The 14,149-nt window shown below is 33.1% G+C and overlaps 1 protein-coding gene across 2 annotated transcripts in view; it reads left to right on the forward strand.

Annotated features, from left to right (window-relative positions):
- The window catches only part of LOC123671515 (putative phosphatidate phosphatase), a 57,264-nt gene that overhangs the window by 20,027 nt on the left and 23,088 nt on the right, over window positions 1-14,149 (forward strand). For both annotated transcript variants that reach the window (XM_045605398.1, XM_045605399.1), the window contains exon 3: window positions 11,129-11,442. In XM_045605398.1, coding sequence (XP_045461354.1) covers window positions 11,129-11,442 — 314 coding nt within the window. The remainder of the gene's footprint in view (window positions 1-11,128; window positions 11,443-14,149) is intronic.

The raw sequence follows: 14,149 nt of genomic DNA on the forward strand, positions 1-14,149 counted from the left end.
TCGAAGTGTAGTTACTCTTGTTTTACATGATAACACGACCCTGTCATTCATCTACTATTATCAATCTGTTCTAACGCTTCACAGCACGTGTAACATCGTTATTATAACATGTCAACAAATGCACATGTGTGAACAAGAACTCACGAATCTAGCTCATATTACGATATTTTATTTTCCGATATAATTAACATTATGCAATTGAACCTGATAGCTACCGCAGGCGATAACGATTTTTAATAGCAAGGTCGACCTTTATTTCATTGGCCTGAGCTTTGACAAGTCTATAATTACGACTGGATGCAGGGTGTTAGTAAATCAGTGCGACAAACTTCAAGAAATGATTCCGGAAGAAAAAATAATGTCAATTTGCTATATAACTTTTTTCGCAAATGATTTGTATTTCGAGATACGGGTGTTTTTCTTTAAATTGTATATTTATTGCCCTCAATTTTACAAAAGAAAAAAATGTTACGCCACTGAGATATTTCAAACTCTTTCATGGTTTTTTTTCATATGTTCGTTTTTACGCGAAAAATAATAGTATATTATTCAACGAGCGGTAATGTGGGTCATAACTCACGCTGATGAAGTTTGCAGCAGGAGCCGCAGGCGAGTGCTGTAATTCATCAAGTTGACATGTCTCAACATGTTGAGACAAACTGAAGTTATAAATATTTGAATCAGTCAGATTTCTCCCTTTCCGCTACCCTTATTTGATGTCGTAAAATCGAAAAAGATAATTTTAAAATACACAGAATTTTTCAAGGATGACAGTGATAATATTTTTTCAACTTAATATGAAACATTTTCGAGTAAAATGCATTTTTCTACTCCACAATAGCAATTACGCCCCCTAGCGGTAGAGGTATGAACTTCTAAACAATTTCCAGTGTGATTTCTTGTATACTTTTGTGGTAAAATTTTTTACCGCAAGTCTCTACGATGAGTGGATCCTGAGATATAGCCGCTTACCTCGCTTATTTACCCACCCTGTACATATTATTGGGAATAAAAAATGAAAAAGGCAGTGTTTGTGTCGTTTCTTCCCAAAATTTCGTATCAAAAAATGACCACTATTCATGAATTATTCAAATTCCAAATTTTGAAGGGAGTAGATTGCATAAATCTATACATTATACAACCAAATTCAGTTTGCTGAACACAAATCTTCACATTAATATCATGATGTGTATGATTCACAAAACATTATATTGTTTTGAATATTGACTCCGGAAGACTTGACTCGTATTCTTAACAAATGCGTTCGAATCATCTGTAACAAAACCTTAAACAAGGTGTTGTTATGTTATATGTAAAAAAAAACGATTAAAAATAAACAGTTTGTCGGAAAAATGGTCATTAATTATGAAAATACACCATTTGGGACTTTATTTATTGGAAATAATGTCGTCTAAATGTCTGCCTTTTCGTTCATACTAAAATTATCAAATTAATTTGCCTGGAAAATGGCATCTTGGGGTTTCAATTCTTGCACCAATTGAATTTCATAGAGTCAGTTTTGGTCATTATGCAAAATGCGGTGTAACAATAATCCATGCCCATTCGAAGTATTTGCACGCTTCCAAATGGATAGGTCGGGACAATCACGAACAGTCTGATTAACCCGTTCCACGTTCTCTTCCAGTTTCATTAACCTTCGGAGCCTGAGTTTTGGTTTATCTAGTGTTGAACAATCGAACCGGTATCCTCGAACTTTTTACTAATTTCCGAACAAGAGGAATGCCTGGCACACCATTTAAGTGACGGAATCGCAGAATTAACATTTTTGTAAAATGCCTGCCCCTCCCTTGCGATTACAGAATGAACGGGCTTTCTATAGCTTCTGAATTCAAGTCAGTTCTTTCCTCTTCTTTTGTAGTTACATACACTTCGTCATGCTTCGAGTTTGCTTAGGGATTCACGATTTGACTTGATATTTAAACTACTTGACTTGGGCTTGACTTGAAATTAACTACTTGACTTGAATTTGAGTTGATTTCAAGTCAAGCCCAAGTCAGGTAGCTTGAATATCAAGGCAAGCCGTAAATCCCCATGTTTATTGGTAATATATGTATTCTCCTGTCTAGAATTTCCTCATTGCATTCTAAAAACCTGCTGAATAAATAAATGTCTTCCATTAAGAACCCTCTCATTATGCTGGGATACCTACTTATTCTTATTCCTGAATTATCTTACATTCGCAAGAAACTACTTCGCTGTTTTTCCTACAGCATTCATATATTACCATCAACCCAAACTACATGTAACGTCCGCAATCGGATGGCTTTCTGTCTTGGGAATCTTATTTATAACTGACATCTGAATAGTGATTTCGCTTAGCGCCAAGAAATCCTGATTCATCAGATCTAAAAGGGGAAAATTGAAGAAAAAGAAAAGTCGGAGATCATTCTCTAATCTCACTTTCATGTTTGTTTTCGTTGTTGGGTGGAAATCATGTTTTATAATTACAGAGTTGTGTTTTTGTATTTTTCTTTATATCCAGATCTGATACGGTCAAGACACATATTGGTTAAAAATAAGATTGAATATCTATATTATATTTGTTTTTCAATTCAGAAAAAGATCATAAAATTATAGATTTGATTTCCAGCAGTTGAAATGTGCTAAAAAGGATAGAATTGTCATGTCCAAAGGAGGTTGATCTTGCAATATCATGTATCGATTTTGGTATTCAAGATTATTAGTTTTCAATATTCATCATTTAATTTTCTTGAAAGAAGGCGAAGTTGGCTGAACCATTCAACATTTCCAAGGCGAATCGTAATGGTTGAAGATTTATATTAAACATACTTCGATGAAAACAAATAATGTGAAATAATTGGAAAATATTGAATTCTATATGCTTCACTAACTTTCGATTATAAATTTACTATTGTATGCTATGTAATAAATATTTATAACAGGCAAAATAAATTTTCTTTGGGAATTTTACCGAGGGTAATTCAAGGAATGCAAAAAAATAATGATTTCTTTATTTATAATAGATTCTCAAAAGAATTTGAATATTGCGAATTGAGAAGCATTTCATACATACATTACCCAATATTTCCGTGACTGCAAAAGCTAAGGAGTTGGGCAGAATATTATGCTGATCATATCATCAAATTCGAGAATAATATTAAAACAGAAATATTCAATAATTCCGTTATATCAGATACAGATGGGTTGAAACATATATAAAAAATTCTTTTCAAGCTTTGTGCAAAATTTTGCGAGGAGAACGTTATCGAAGCCAAAGAAAAAATAAGCCAAATAGCGTTAAAAAAATTCCTAATATTTCAGTGACCGAGTAGAAATTTTTCATGTGTATGTATAGAATAACAATTTCAAGCTCCGTGTAGAATTTCGTAATGATAACGGCATCAAAACCATAGAAAATTCAAGCTGAATTTAGCTTGATTAATCTTTTTTATTATCATTGTTATACAGGGAGATTCACCGCGACTCCCTATTAGAAGCATATGGAAAACTTATCGAAATTTTGTGCTGAAAATTTGCATTTTGTGATTTGAGACATTGATTTTTCTTCTTGAAATATTTTCAGATTTTTACAACTTTACCGGAAATGGACTACTACTTTCTCATTTCAAAAGGCACATCCAGTATATTATTTGATCATTAGAAAGATTCATGAAATGTCGAATCTATTCATCAAAACATCGAATTTAATTTTTTTTCTGTGTTTTTCGGAAGTCGTCGACTACTCCACACAGAAATCGCGGTTTTTCCTCATTTAAAGTTCTTCCTCGATAACTTTTAAACTATTCATTTTAGGTATAGGGTTTGCTTAAGTAACCCCCTTCTTTTTTATATGTAGAATTGACTGAAATAATAATAAATATAGTTGCTCATTTGAAAATCTTGAGTTTTGATGAATTTGAATTGTTCAAGTTCATGATTTTCTGGTAAACACCCTGTAAATTTTTGGTTCTAACCGCGAACAGTCCTATAAAAGTACGTATATTTGCAGAATCGAAAATGAAAAAATATACTTCGAAAAAAACTTTTTCTGTAGAAATATTCGAAAAAAATGTCCTCGTCGCCATCATTGTTTTCATACAAATCCCCTCATGAACCGTTGAGTTTTTACCCAAGATATTGCTGAAATTGTCATAAAAAATGCTATCTAATGATACAATAATGTACTGGGTGTGCCATTTGAAATAAGGAAGTGTTAGTCTGTTTCCGCTATAACCGAAAGTTGTAGAGATCTGAAAATATCCTAGAAAGAAAGATAATTGTCTCAAACCCTGACATGCAAATTTTCATCACAAAATTATGATTAGTTTTCAATGAACATCTAATAGCCCATCGAAATGAAGATAAAGATATTATTCCTTCTGGGTGTAAAATTCCCAATCTCACTAAGTATATTTCGAACTTTATGCTATTCAATTCAAAAGCCAACTTCTGATCGACAAAAAATTAACATATGAAGTTTGCGACATACATAATTCATCACCAATTTCTTATTTCGATCTCATTTTTGTACGTGAGGTATTTTCAATTAGCAAAAAAAAATTTAGTTCAATATTGATTTTGATTTTATATCATCAATATCATATTTAATATAATTTAAACTTTATACCTATAATATGATATTTTTACTGCTTGTAAATATGTTAAAATTAAATTGCAATTGAAATGACTTGTGTGATTTTGTGTCCACAAGGTTATAGTTATTCGAATAACGGATATCTATTGGTTTTGCCAATAACTCATTCAAAATTTCATAACTCTCAAAGCATATTGTCAAAATAGTAAAATTTGATTCCGTTCAATTCTGGACATGAATGTCTGATAGAAATTGAATATTCTATTGAGTTATTTTCTGGAATTGGTGAAGCTTGGTGAATAAACTCCTTTTCCTATCCATGATAAAACGAAATAAATAACAGTTGGGTTTTTTTCAACTGTGAGACATCACGTTGATGTTTATGTATAAAAACGAGCGATGTTCGTGTTGGAAACGAATCAATTTTTCACAGGTATTGATTTCGAAAGAATTCGATTCGAGGCAATTTATGATAACCGCTTTCAGAATTTTCCACATATCCAGACACTCAACAAGTTGCCGCCCATCAGAACTGAATAATGGTTGATATCTCAGAATCTCTACCAGAAGTATTTTTCTTTTTATTGCGAACTGAAATGTGTATGATTATCGCAATACCTTCTTGACTGAAAATAACACCTATTAACAATTTTCACGAGTCTGCCCCCATGAGATCCTGTATTTACACGGTCGATTGCTTATAATTTAGTAGACTGTTCTTTATTCATAGTGAGGAGGTTTGCTCTGATCTTCCACGAAGAAATAACTCGGTGTTGTTGACTTCGCGAGGCAACTTTTATAGTTCGATGCTTAAATAATGTGGAATTTTAAACAATAGGTGATTATAACTTTTCTCTCATGATAATCTCATGGGTGATCACCTGATCTAGAAAAAAATGTAGTTATAAATAGGTATTACACATGGACAGTGGTGTACCCAGACATAAGCATTGTGGGGGGGGGATAAAGAAAAAAAAATTAATTAGTTTTCCATAGTTTCAGGCGTTCTGAAGTAATGGTCGACAGAAGATATTCTTCAACTGATGCACTGCGAAAAACCAAATTGTGTCTTTAAGTTCTGACAGAAACAGAAACCCCATCAAATTTGTATGAAAAAGCCAAAAGGTCGCAAAGCCATAGCTTCAGGCGTTCTGACTCAATTTAGTTTTTCAGTGCGTCAGTTGAAGAATATCTTATTTCGGCCATAACTCCAGAACGCCTGATGCTATCGCTTTGCGACCTTTTGGTTTTTTTCTCGGTTTTTTTCATACAAATTTGATGGGATTTCTATTTTTGTCAGAATTTAAAGACACAATTTGGTTTTTCGCAGTGCATCAGTTGAAGAATATCTTCTTTGCATCGATCGTATATACGTTCTTGATTTCATGATCTTGTGGTTTACAAGAAATCGATCTTTCTCTCGATCTTTTTGAATGTCCTTCTATTTAGTTTTTTTCAATTTCACAAATTATATTTCAAGCTAAAATAAATAATTCTGCATATAACCTTTATGAAATGTATTAAACTAGTATTGATAGTTTTTTAAATACATTGAAATACTTACAAATTTATTTTATCCAAGAAAATAATATACAATATAAAATTATTGTGTTCATTAATTGGAATCATATTATTTACTTTACTAGACCGATGAAAAAATGAAAACTTGCAGGATTTTTATATAATTATGGTCTACTATGCACTATAACGTGAAGTCAGAAGCTTTTAAGCGCTTCTTCATTCATGTTCAATTGGACCCTTGGATACCATATAAGTGTATATAGGTTCATTCGATATATACCATATTCGAGATGAAGTATGGCACAAGAAAAACAAGAATTTATTAATTATAGAAATTATATGGAGACTCGACTTTATTAATCATTAGAATTATCAAAATATATTTTTGTTGGTTTCGCCATATTCTGTTCTACCTCATCCACATTATTTTTATTTTAAATGAAAAATTTTTATTTCATGTATGTTCATCCCTATTGGTATTATCACTTTGTTTCCGAATAACCATTATTACATGGTTGAGATCCAAAACAACCCCATCCTCCCAAAAAAACTTCCTGGGTGTGCCAGTAACTTGCAACAACTTTACAGATAATACCAACATTTTATCGGAATTGAAGTATGAATTTTTAGTGTATCCTACTTACTGGAAAACATTGATAAGATGATGTAGGTACTTCTAATCATGATGTTGACCATGTTGTTTATGTGAAAAATATTTCATCATGAGATATTAATAGATAGATTAACAACTGTGGAAACGATTCATTGAGGCAATTCTGAATAATTTCACTTTGAATCTTCTCATTACCTCCTTATCAGATTCTATCAATTCGATTGGAGCATTAGTAGTGAAGGAATTAAGTCCCTATTTCCAATGCAAATTCACATCATAACAAGAAATATATCGCTCAAATATTATTCCTTTATCCACTGTTTCACCTTCTGCCAAGAAAGCAACACCGGGAACATTCTCATCTTCAGTTTCAATCGACTTTGACGTGCTTATTTTGGTTTTTGATCATATCCAATAGCCACATGTAGGTATTCATCGTCTTTGGGGTTGAGTGGAGTAGCTTAAGCTAGACTTCACCCCTATATCATGTATTATTATTTTGTTTGCAATAAAGGCACTATTATTATTGTTACGGTAATTCTTAAGTGGAGAGAAAAAATGGACTGTATGATTCAAAAAAAAAATAGATAGAAAAAGAGATTTGCACTGGAGCACTCACCTCGAAGTCTTCTGCCGAATTCCAAAGAGCATTCTCGTAGGTGGTTCCAAAAGAAGTATTATAATCTTCGTCAAATGACAAAATATAGGTTTGTTCACAAAACAAAAGTCTAAATATCTCAAAACAAGATATATCAATTGCGGCAAAAATTATATAGGAAATAGCGATTCAAAAAAGATAGCGTTTTTCAACCAAAGTCAAAACCATAAGTGTTAATTGTCAATTTTCACGTTTTTGGAAAATTCAAAGAATAACGGCGCAATCGCGCACATTAGTCGTGCTGCAACACACGATCTAGGGGTGCTCTCTAGTGCATATATGAAAGTAAAGGACATATTCAAAGATTTAGAAATTACTTAGATATTACAATTATTATGTAAAATTTCCAGAGCTTGGTACCCAAAATTGATAATATCCTTTAATAAATGTATTTACTCATTGTAAAATTCCCAAAATTTAGATTAATTGACAGATTGGATTGAAATGAACAAATTGAATGACATATAACGCTTTTACGTACAAATGAACCTGTCAGCAACTTTTTGAACCTACTTAGAGTCTATTTCTATTTCAGAATAGACATTTCAAGGTTTGAATTTTTTAATTGACGATGAAGGTTCTTACACGTTTATTGTTAGAAACCAGTCGGTAAATATTATCTGTACGTCTGTAACAAACAAAATTACTTCAGTTATGTAATTCCAATTTCATATACTCTTCATTGAATCTTCCAAGCTTTCATGCGCTAACGAACAAGCGCTCAAACTGACTTCTCATAGGGCTGCCACCAGACATTTTGACAACCCTGCAGGGTCCCCTGATTTGCCTGATTCACCTATTAGCTTTAAAAAAAATTGACGGCTGCAATTTTTTATTTTACTGCGTAGATTGGTATAGTATATCCAAAGTCACTTAGAGGAAGCTGAATATTTTGATTATACAAGGGTTATCCAAGTTTCCACAAATTCCTTTGGGGCCCATGAATTTTTTGCCTTAAAATACTTTCAAATAAACCTCGGTATTTAGCGGATCCCGGTATCCACTTCAATGGGACATCTATGGCCAAGCGCTTTTATGGACTAGTTCAAGTGACTTTGGATATACTATACCTACTTTCACTAAGAAATTTTCTTTGTATCAAGAGTATGTCTTATTTTATTAACTGAATTTGCGCTTCTACAATTTGGCGCCCCAGCAAAATGTGCGCTAAGAAGGTCCTGGTAGCGGCCCTGACATAACGCGGTAAATTTTTAGAATTTTTTGTCTGCTAAGCGCCCCAATACATCATCTAGAACCAATACATGAATATTTTCTTTCGAAGCGATTTATCACGTTTGAAATGTCATTCTTTATCTCCTAAAAAACTTCCCATTATGCTATTCACTTCTATCTTCAAATTATAATAAAACGTGAATTTCAACAGTTGTTTCGTAAATATCCATTGGCTCATGATTTCGTTCTCTTTATGATAATGTGATGTCATGTGGTCTTTCCGAAAATAAAGTATTGCCTGACACGTTTACGTTCGATCTTTTAATATATTCAATAACGTGGGAGTACCTCCTATACTGATTTGTCAGTGGACAACTCTAATCCCATCTTCAGGTGTAATATACGTATCTTTGCTTACGGTTATTTGTGGGTCGTTCATTTTGTAAGGTGATGAGGTTTCTCCTTGTTTAGACATGATTCAATTTTGCTTATCATATGAGAAACCACCCTTTCTAATGAGCTTGAGATATACGTGAATGATTCAAATATAGGTAGGACTTTAATGAGGATAATCCAGGGTGTGGCAATTTACATCACTTCCTTGTTCTCAAAACGAAATAAAGCCTATTTTCTCACGTTACTACCTTATGATGATATTGGAAAACTAATATTAGGATATTGTAGGTACACAATATTTTTTGACCCCAAAATGATTGTCCTAATAGATTCAGTAACAGAGATAAACTCAAATTGAAAAGCATCTGCGACTGCGAAGCAGTGGACGGAAACAGTTAACGATTGATGCAGACGATAAGACAAAAATTTCGTTTAATTTAATAAAGTGGTTGGACTAATTGGAATAACTATTTTATTTCGGAACGCTTGTTCCAGGAAAAAGAGCACGTTATTTTTATGCTCTAATGTATGTATGTAATTTTCGAAAGACCAGACTAAATTGATTAGCGGCACTGATGAACCAATTATGTCTTTGCGCCCATAAACAAGAGAATTAGGAAATATGTATATATGTAAGAAAATATCTAGCGTTTTCTTCAATCAAGATTTCAATTCCGAACGTGATGGTTTGAGCTTGTCAATTGGTCAAATTTGTCCAACAGATTCGAAATAGTATATTCTAAAACAAGTTACTGAGTGGGCTCCTTATTCCAGCACGAGTGCGAAATTGGAAAACGAGCGACGAAGGAGCGAGTGTTGGAATTGCCTCCTGCAACGAGTATTCTCTAATTCAGTCAAGTTTTGTGAAAAATTTCGTAATACAATGAAAAATTCAGATTATACATCCTAGTCAGTTTTGTATTGTATTACGGCAGTTGGTGTGACTGTTATAAAAATTGACAGATTACGGAATTTGAATCGTACTTGTCGAATTTTGAAATAATTTATAATTACGCATTGAATTCGTAAATTATGTCTGACGAAATCGATTTAACACCACCAGAATCAATAGAAATTGCGAATAATGTTGCAAATCATTTCACTATATCCAAATTATTATATTGGCAATTGACGCGTGTTGAAATTTGATAGGATATACTATGTTGACAACCACAGAACGAAAAATATAACTGAAAACAATGCTGTAATGAGTTCATTACAGCACTGTTTTAAGTACTGTAATGAACCCATTACGATACTGAAATAGAGTAATATACCTATGCATATTCTCGTCGATTAGCAGATTATAAATCGACCAATAAATTGTAAACGTGTGCTTCTACTATCAATTATATTTGAATGACAGTATCGTACAAGTCTGCCGATTTGGAATTTTTTAGCACCTGTTTTGTGGATAGATTGTTCTATCATTCTATCAGTTGGTTTGTAATTTTGAAGCCGGAAATAGTCTCAAACGAGGTTCCACTCACAGATGACGAATTCGTCCTTAAATTCAATTATGTCTGTGAGTCTGGCCGTGAAGACGATAACTCTCGAGCAACTCTAAGAAAAGACCAGATCTCGAATGCCTCGGTTGTGTTCGTTGAGAGGGATTGACACCACGTGGTTTTTCGCGTATCAGTCAAACTTTGGTACCCATACATTTCCCCTCTGACGCTCCTGCGATGACCAAACTTTGTACGGTGTACGAAGTTGTACATTCACTTCATCTTCTTTCTATTTGCGAAGCATAAAAGTATAGGGCAGCACTCTGCGACGGTCCATTATTTTTTTCACAAAATTAAGGTTTTACCTTTCTCTAATAATTTTTTGTGGGTTTTTTTTCACGAATATTTTAAAAATATATCAATGCTTTGTACATTGAACTTATCAACCATCTCTTTGCAAAAAATGAGAAGCTACCAACGTATATTTTTTCATTCGCAAATTGAAAATATTGCCATTCTTCAATGTAGATTATTGTTTAAAGAAATGATATCGAAACCCCACCAAAATCGGTGGCTGTAAGATAATCGAAATCAGATTGTGTATATAATGAAAAACAATTTTAAGCTTCGTGTAAAGTTTCATGTTGAAAGTAGATTCCACTGATTTACGATTTTGCAAATGAATTTAAAAATTCAAGCTTTGTGGAATTTGAGTTTGACGCTGATGTATCTTTTTTTTGCAGATGGTACTCACAGAATACTTCAACTGTCCCAAAACGAATAAGGAAGTGAGATTCTTGGGAAAAATCATACCGAACTGGCTTGTAAACACCTACTGTGTCCTTGGTGTCTTCGCTTTCGGCATGGCTTGTTCCCAATTGACGACAGACATTATCAAATACACAGTAGGAAGACTGAGACCACACTTCTATACGGTTTGCTTGCCAAGTGTCAACTGCACGAATGATTTTTTGGGCCATAACCATACATATCATACGGTTTTCACTTGCACAAACGAATTGTATAGGCACAATAAGCATATTATGAAGGAATTGAGGTGAGTTATAATTTAAATTCTTTCGTTTTCATCACTTAAATGATGCGAACGATTATTCTCTGTTTTCTGATTTGGAAACATTGACTTTTTAATTATTTCACGAAAATGTTTCTGTACGAGAATCAGTACCGTATCTAGGGTGTGGCAAAGATGGCACTTACCACGGGCGCAAGGCCCACAGGGGCGCCCAAAAATATCAAAAGAAAAAAATATTGGAGCTCCAGGCGAAAGAATACGAAAGATCACAATTCGGTTTTCATGTTATACCTATATACGCCTCGCAACGAGCGATGCCGAGAAATCTGGAAACATTTAAAATATTGATAGCCTTCCATAGAATTTGCCCAAAATGATCTCAAGAGCAACAAAACTTTAATTTAAGGGAAGAAATAATATAAATATGGCTATGTTCAAGCGTGCCGTAATGTAGTCATAAATATATCTGTTGAGCGTCGGTATGTTCAAAGGTGCCGCATTCAGATCATAAATATTGGGGTCGAGCTTCGACGTTATTACCCCTATTTTAACGAGTTTTTTGCGTTTTATCAAACTTGTCGGTATTTCTTCGACAAACGGTACCATCTATTTTTGAAGTGCGGCGGCTTCTTTTTTTCATACAATTTTATAAGGATCAGTTTTTTAGATCTTCAGGAGTTATCTCTTTATAGTCTTTATATGTAACTATATGAATATCAATGGTTTCAATAAAAATGAGTAAATATACAGGGTGTTTATGATTAGGTGCGAAAAAATCAGGGGGAAATTCAAATAATAGGCTGGGTCTTTCAAATAAACTTTTATTGAGCTCTCTTCCGCTTAGTGGAAAAAGTAGTTTTTAATTTGTGAAAAGTTGATAAATGTTTTTTTGTTACATTCATTTTATATTTGTAACAGTTCTCAAAAAAATATCGTTTTGACATCATTTTTCTCTTGAAAACCAAAAAATTCACAAAAATAAAGTTGAGCTGACATTTCATGCGAGCGAGATGTCATTCGAAAAAATTGTTGGTGGTGTTTCTCTATGATTCCAAGGGGTAGAAAAAGCCACCCTCCAAACTTGTTTCGCGATAACTTTTTCTTTATTCATATTTTACAATTAGTAAATCAATTTTGGATAGACTAATATATTCTTAACAAACGAGGTCTCTTGTAATTTTTTGCTTTTATTCACAGTTTTGTAGAAAAAAAAACATCAACAAATAATACGTCTGAGTTTCGGAGGTTGGAATTATTTTCGACCTCAAATTTATCCAATAGGCGGATGTCAAAACGATGATTTTATCGAGAAATGGTACAAATATAAAATGAATGAAACAAAAAAAAAACAACAATTATAAACTTCTCACAAATTGAAAACTACTTTTTGGGAGCCATCTTTTGGGGGCTACAGCTAAGGAGATAGAGGCGCAAAAAAAAAAGTTTATATGAAAAACCCACCCTATTTTTTGACAAGTAATTTCTCCTTGAATTTTTTTGCAACTATATCATAAACAACCTGTATAATATTGGTTATTATTTCAAAACTTCAACGAAAGCATATGACTCAAATTATGAATAAAAAAATATTATAAGAAAATATAATGGGTGAAAAAAAAATCATCGAAAATGGGGGGCGATGTCTAACATATTGCCACAGGCGCAATTATACCTAGATACGGCTCTGACGAGAATACATCACTCAATAAGTCCGGAGTTCAACCTGTTCAGTTTGACTATGGTTTTTATCGATTTATGACAGGAGCATTGTTTTGGTTAAACATAATTTTTCTCTTTCTACATTTGAGGGCGTTTTTTTAATTTCTGCACTCAATCACTCGATTCACTGTGGATTCACCTTGTCAAGATAGTCAATGAACAATATACCATGCTTGATATTTTGATCACTATGAACGGGTTTGCCGACTGCTTTCCTCTGAGCTGACGTTCTCTTTGTCTCAGGAGTGTAGAGAAATATTCGTGTTTCATCCACTATCACATATCAACGCAAAACACAGGGTTTTATCGTTGCACCGAACTCGTTTTCATTTATTTTTCAAACAACAACAAATGTAGACTCGATATCTCGATCTATTCTTAACTCTATGTTCCGTGGTACGGCACTGACGGTGACATTTATTTGCCAGGTTCAGTGACGTGGTAGGTACGATTACATGAGATTATTGTTGGTTGGTAACTTTTTTAGAAAAAAAAAATCTCTATACCTATCGGAATATATGTTTTCCTTGAACAAGTTCACGGAGGAGATGTGAATTATTCTGCGTTTTATTTTTTTGGCGTTTCACTTTCGATTACTTTTAATGAAAACGCTTCAATAGCGTTACAAAATGTAATTTCTTTTCACAGTTTATGTGATGGAATATAAATACAAAAAATTTGAATGAAGTTCTCAGAGGGTTCTATTTATATGAAATTCGATTAAAAATAGATTTCCTCAAATTTTTCCGCCTAACATTAAACATCAAGGAATAAAATTAAATATATTCATGTCTCGAAAGTCATGAAATGTGAGATTGAAAATATTTATTGGTACTTCTGAATACTTCTGAAGAATATAAATCAGCTATCTTCACGATAATATTGAATACAATGCTTTTCACTACAAACTATAAGCGTTATAAGTCAGGGATATTTGGACAAAAAGAAGGTTCAGTTTTACTATATTAGTTTTATTTTTACACTCTTTTGGTTTTTGGTTTTCGAACAGATA

The sequence above is a fragment of the Harmonia axyridis genome, chromosome 1 (assembly GCF_914767665.1).
Source record: "Harmonia axyridis chromosome 1, icHarAxyr1.1, whole genome shotgun sequence".
NCBI classification, from domain to species: domain Eukaryota; kingdom Metazoa; phylum Arthropoda; class Insecta; order Coleoptera; family Coccinellidae; genus Harmonia; species Harmonia axyridis.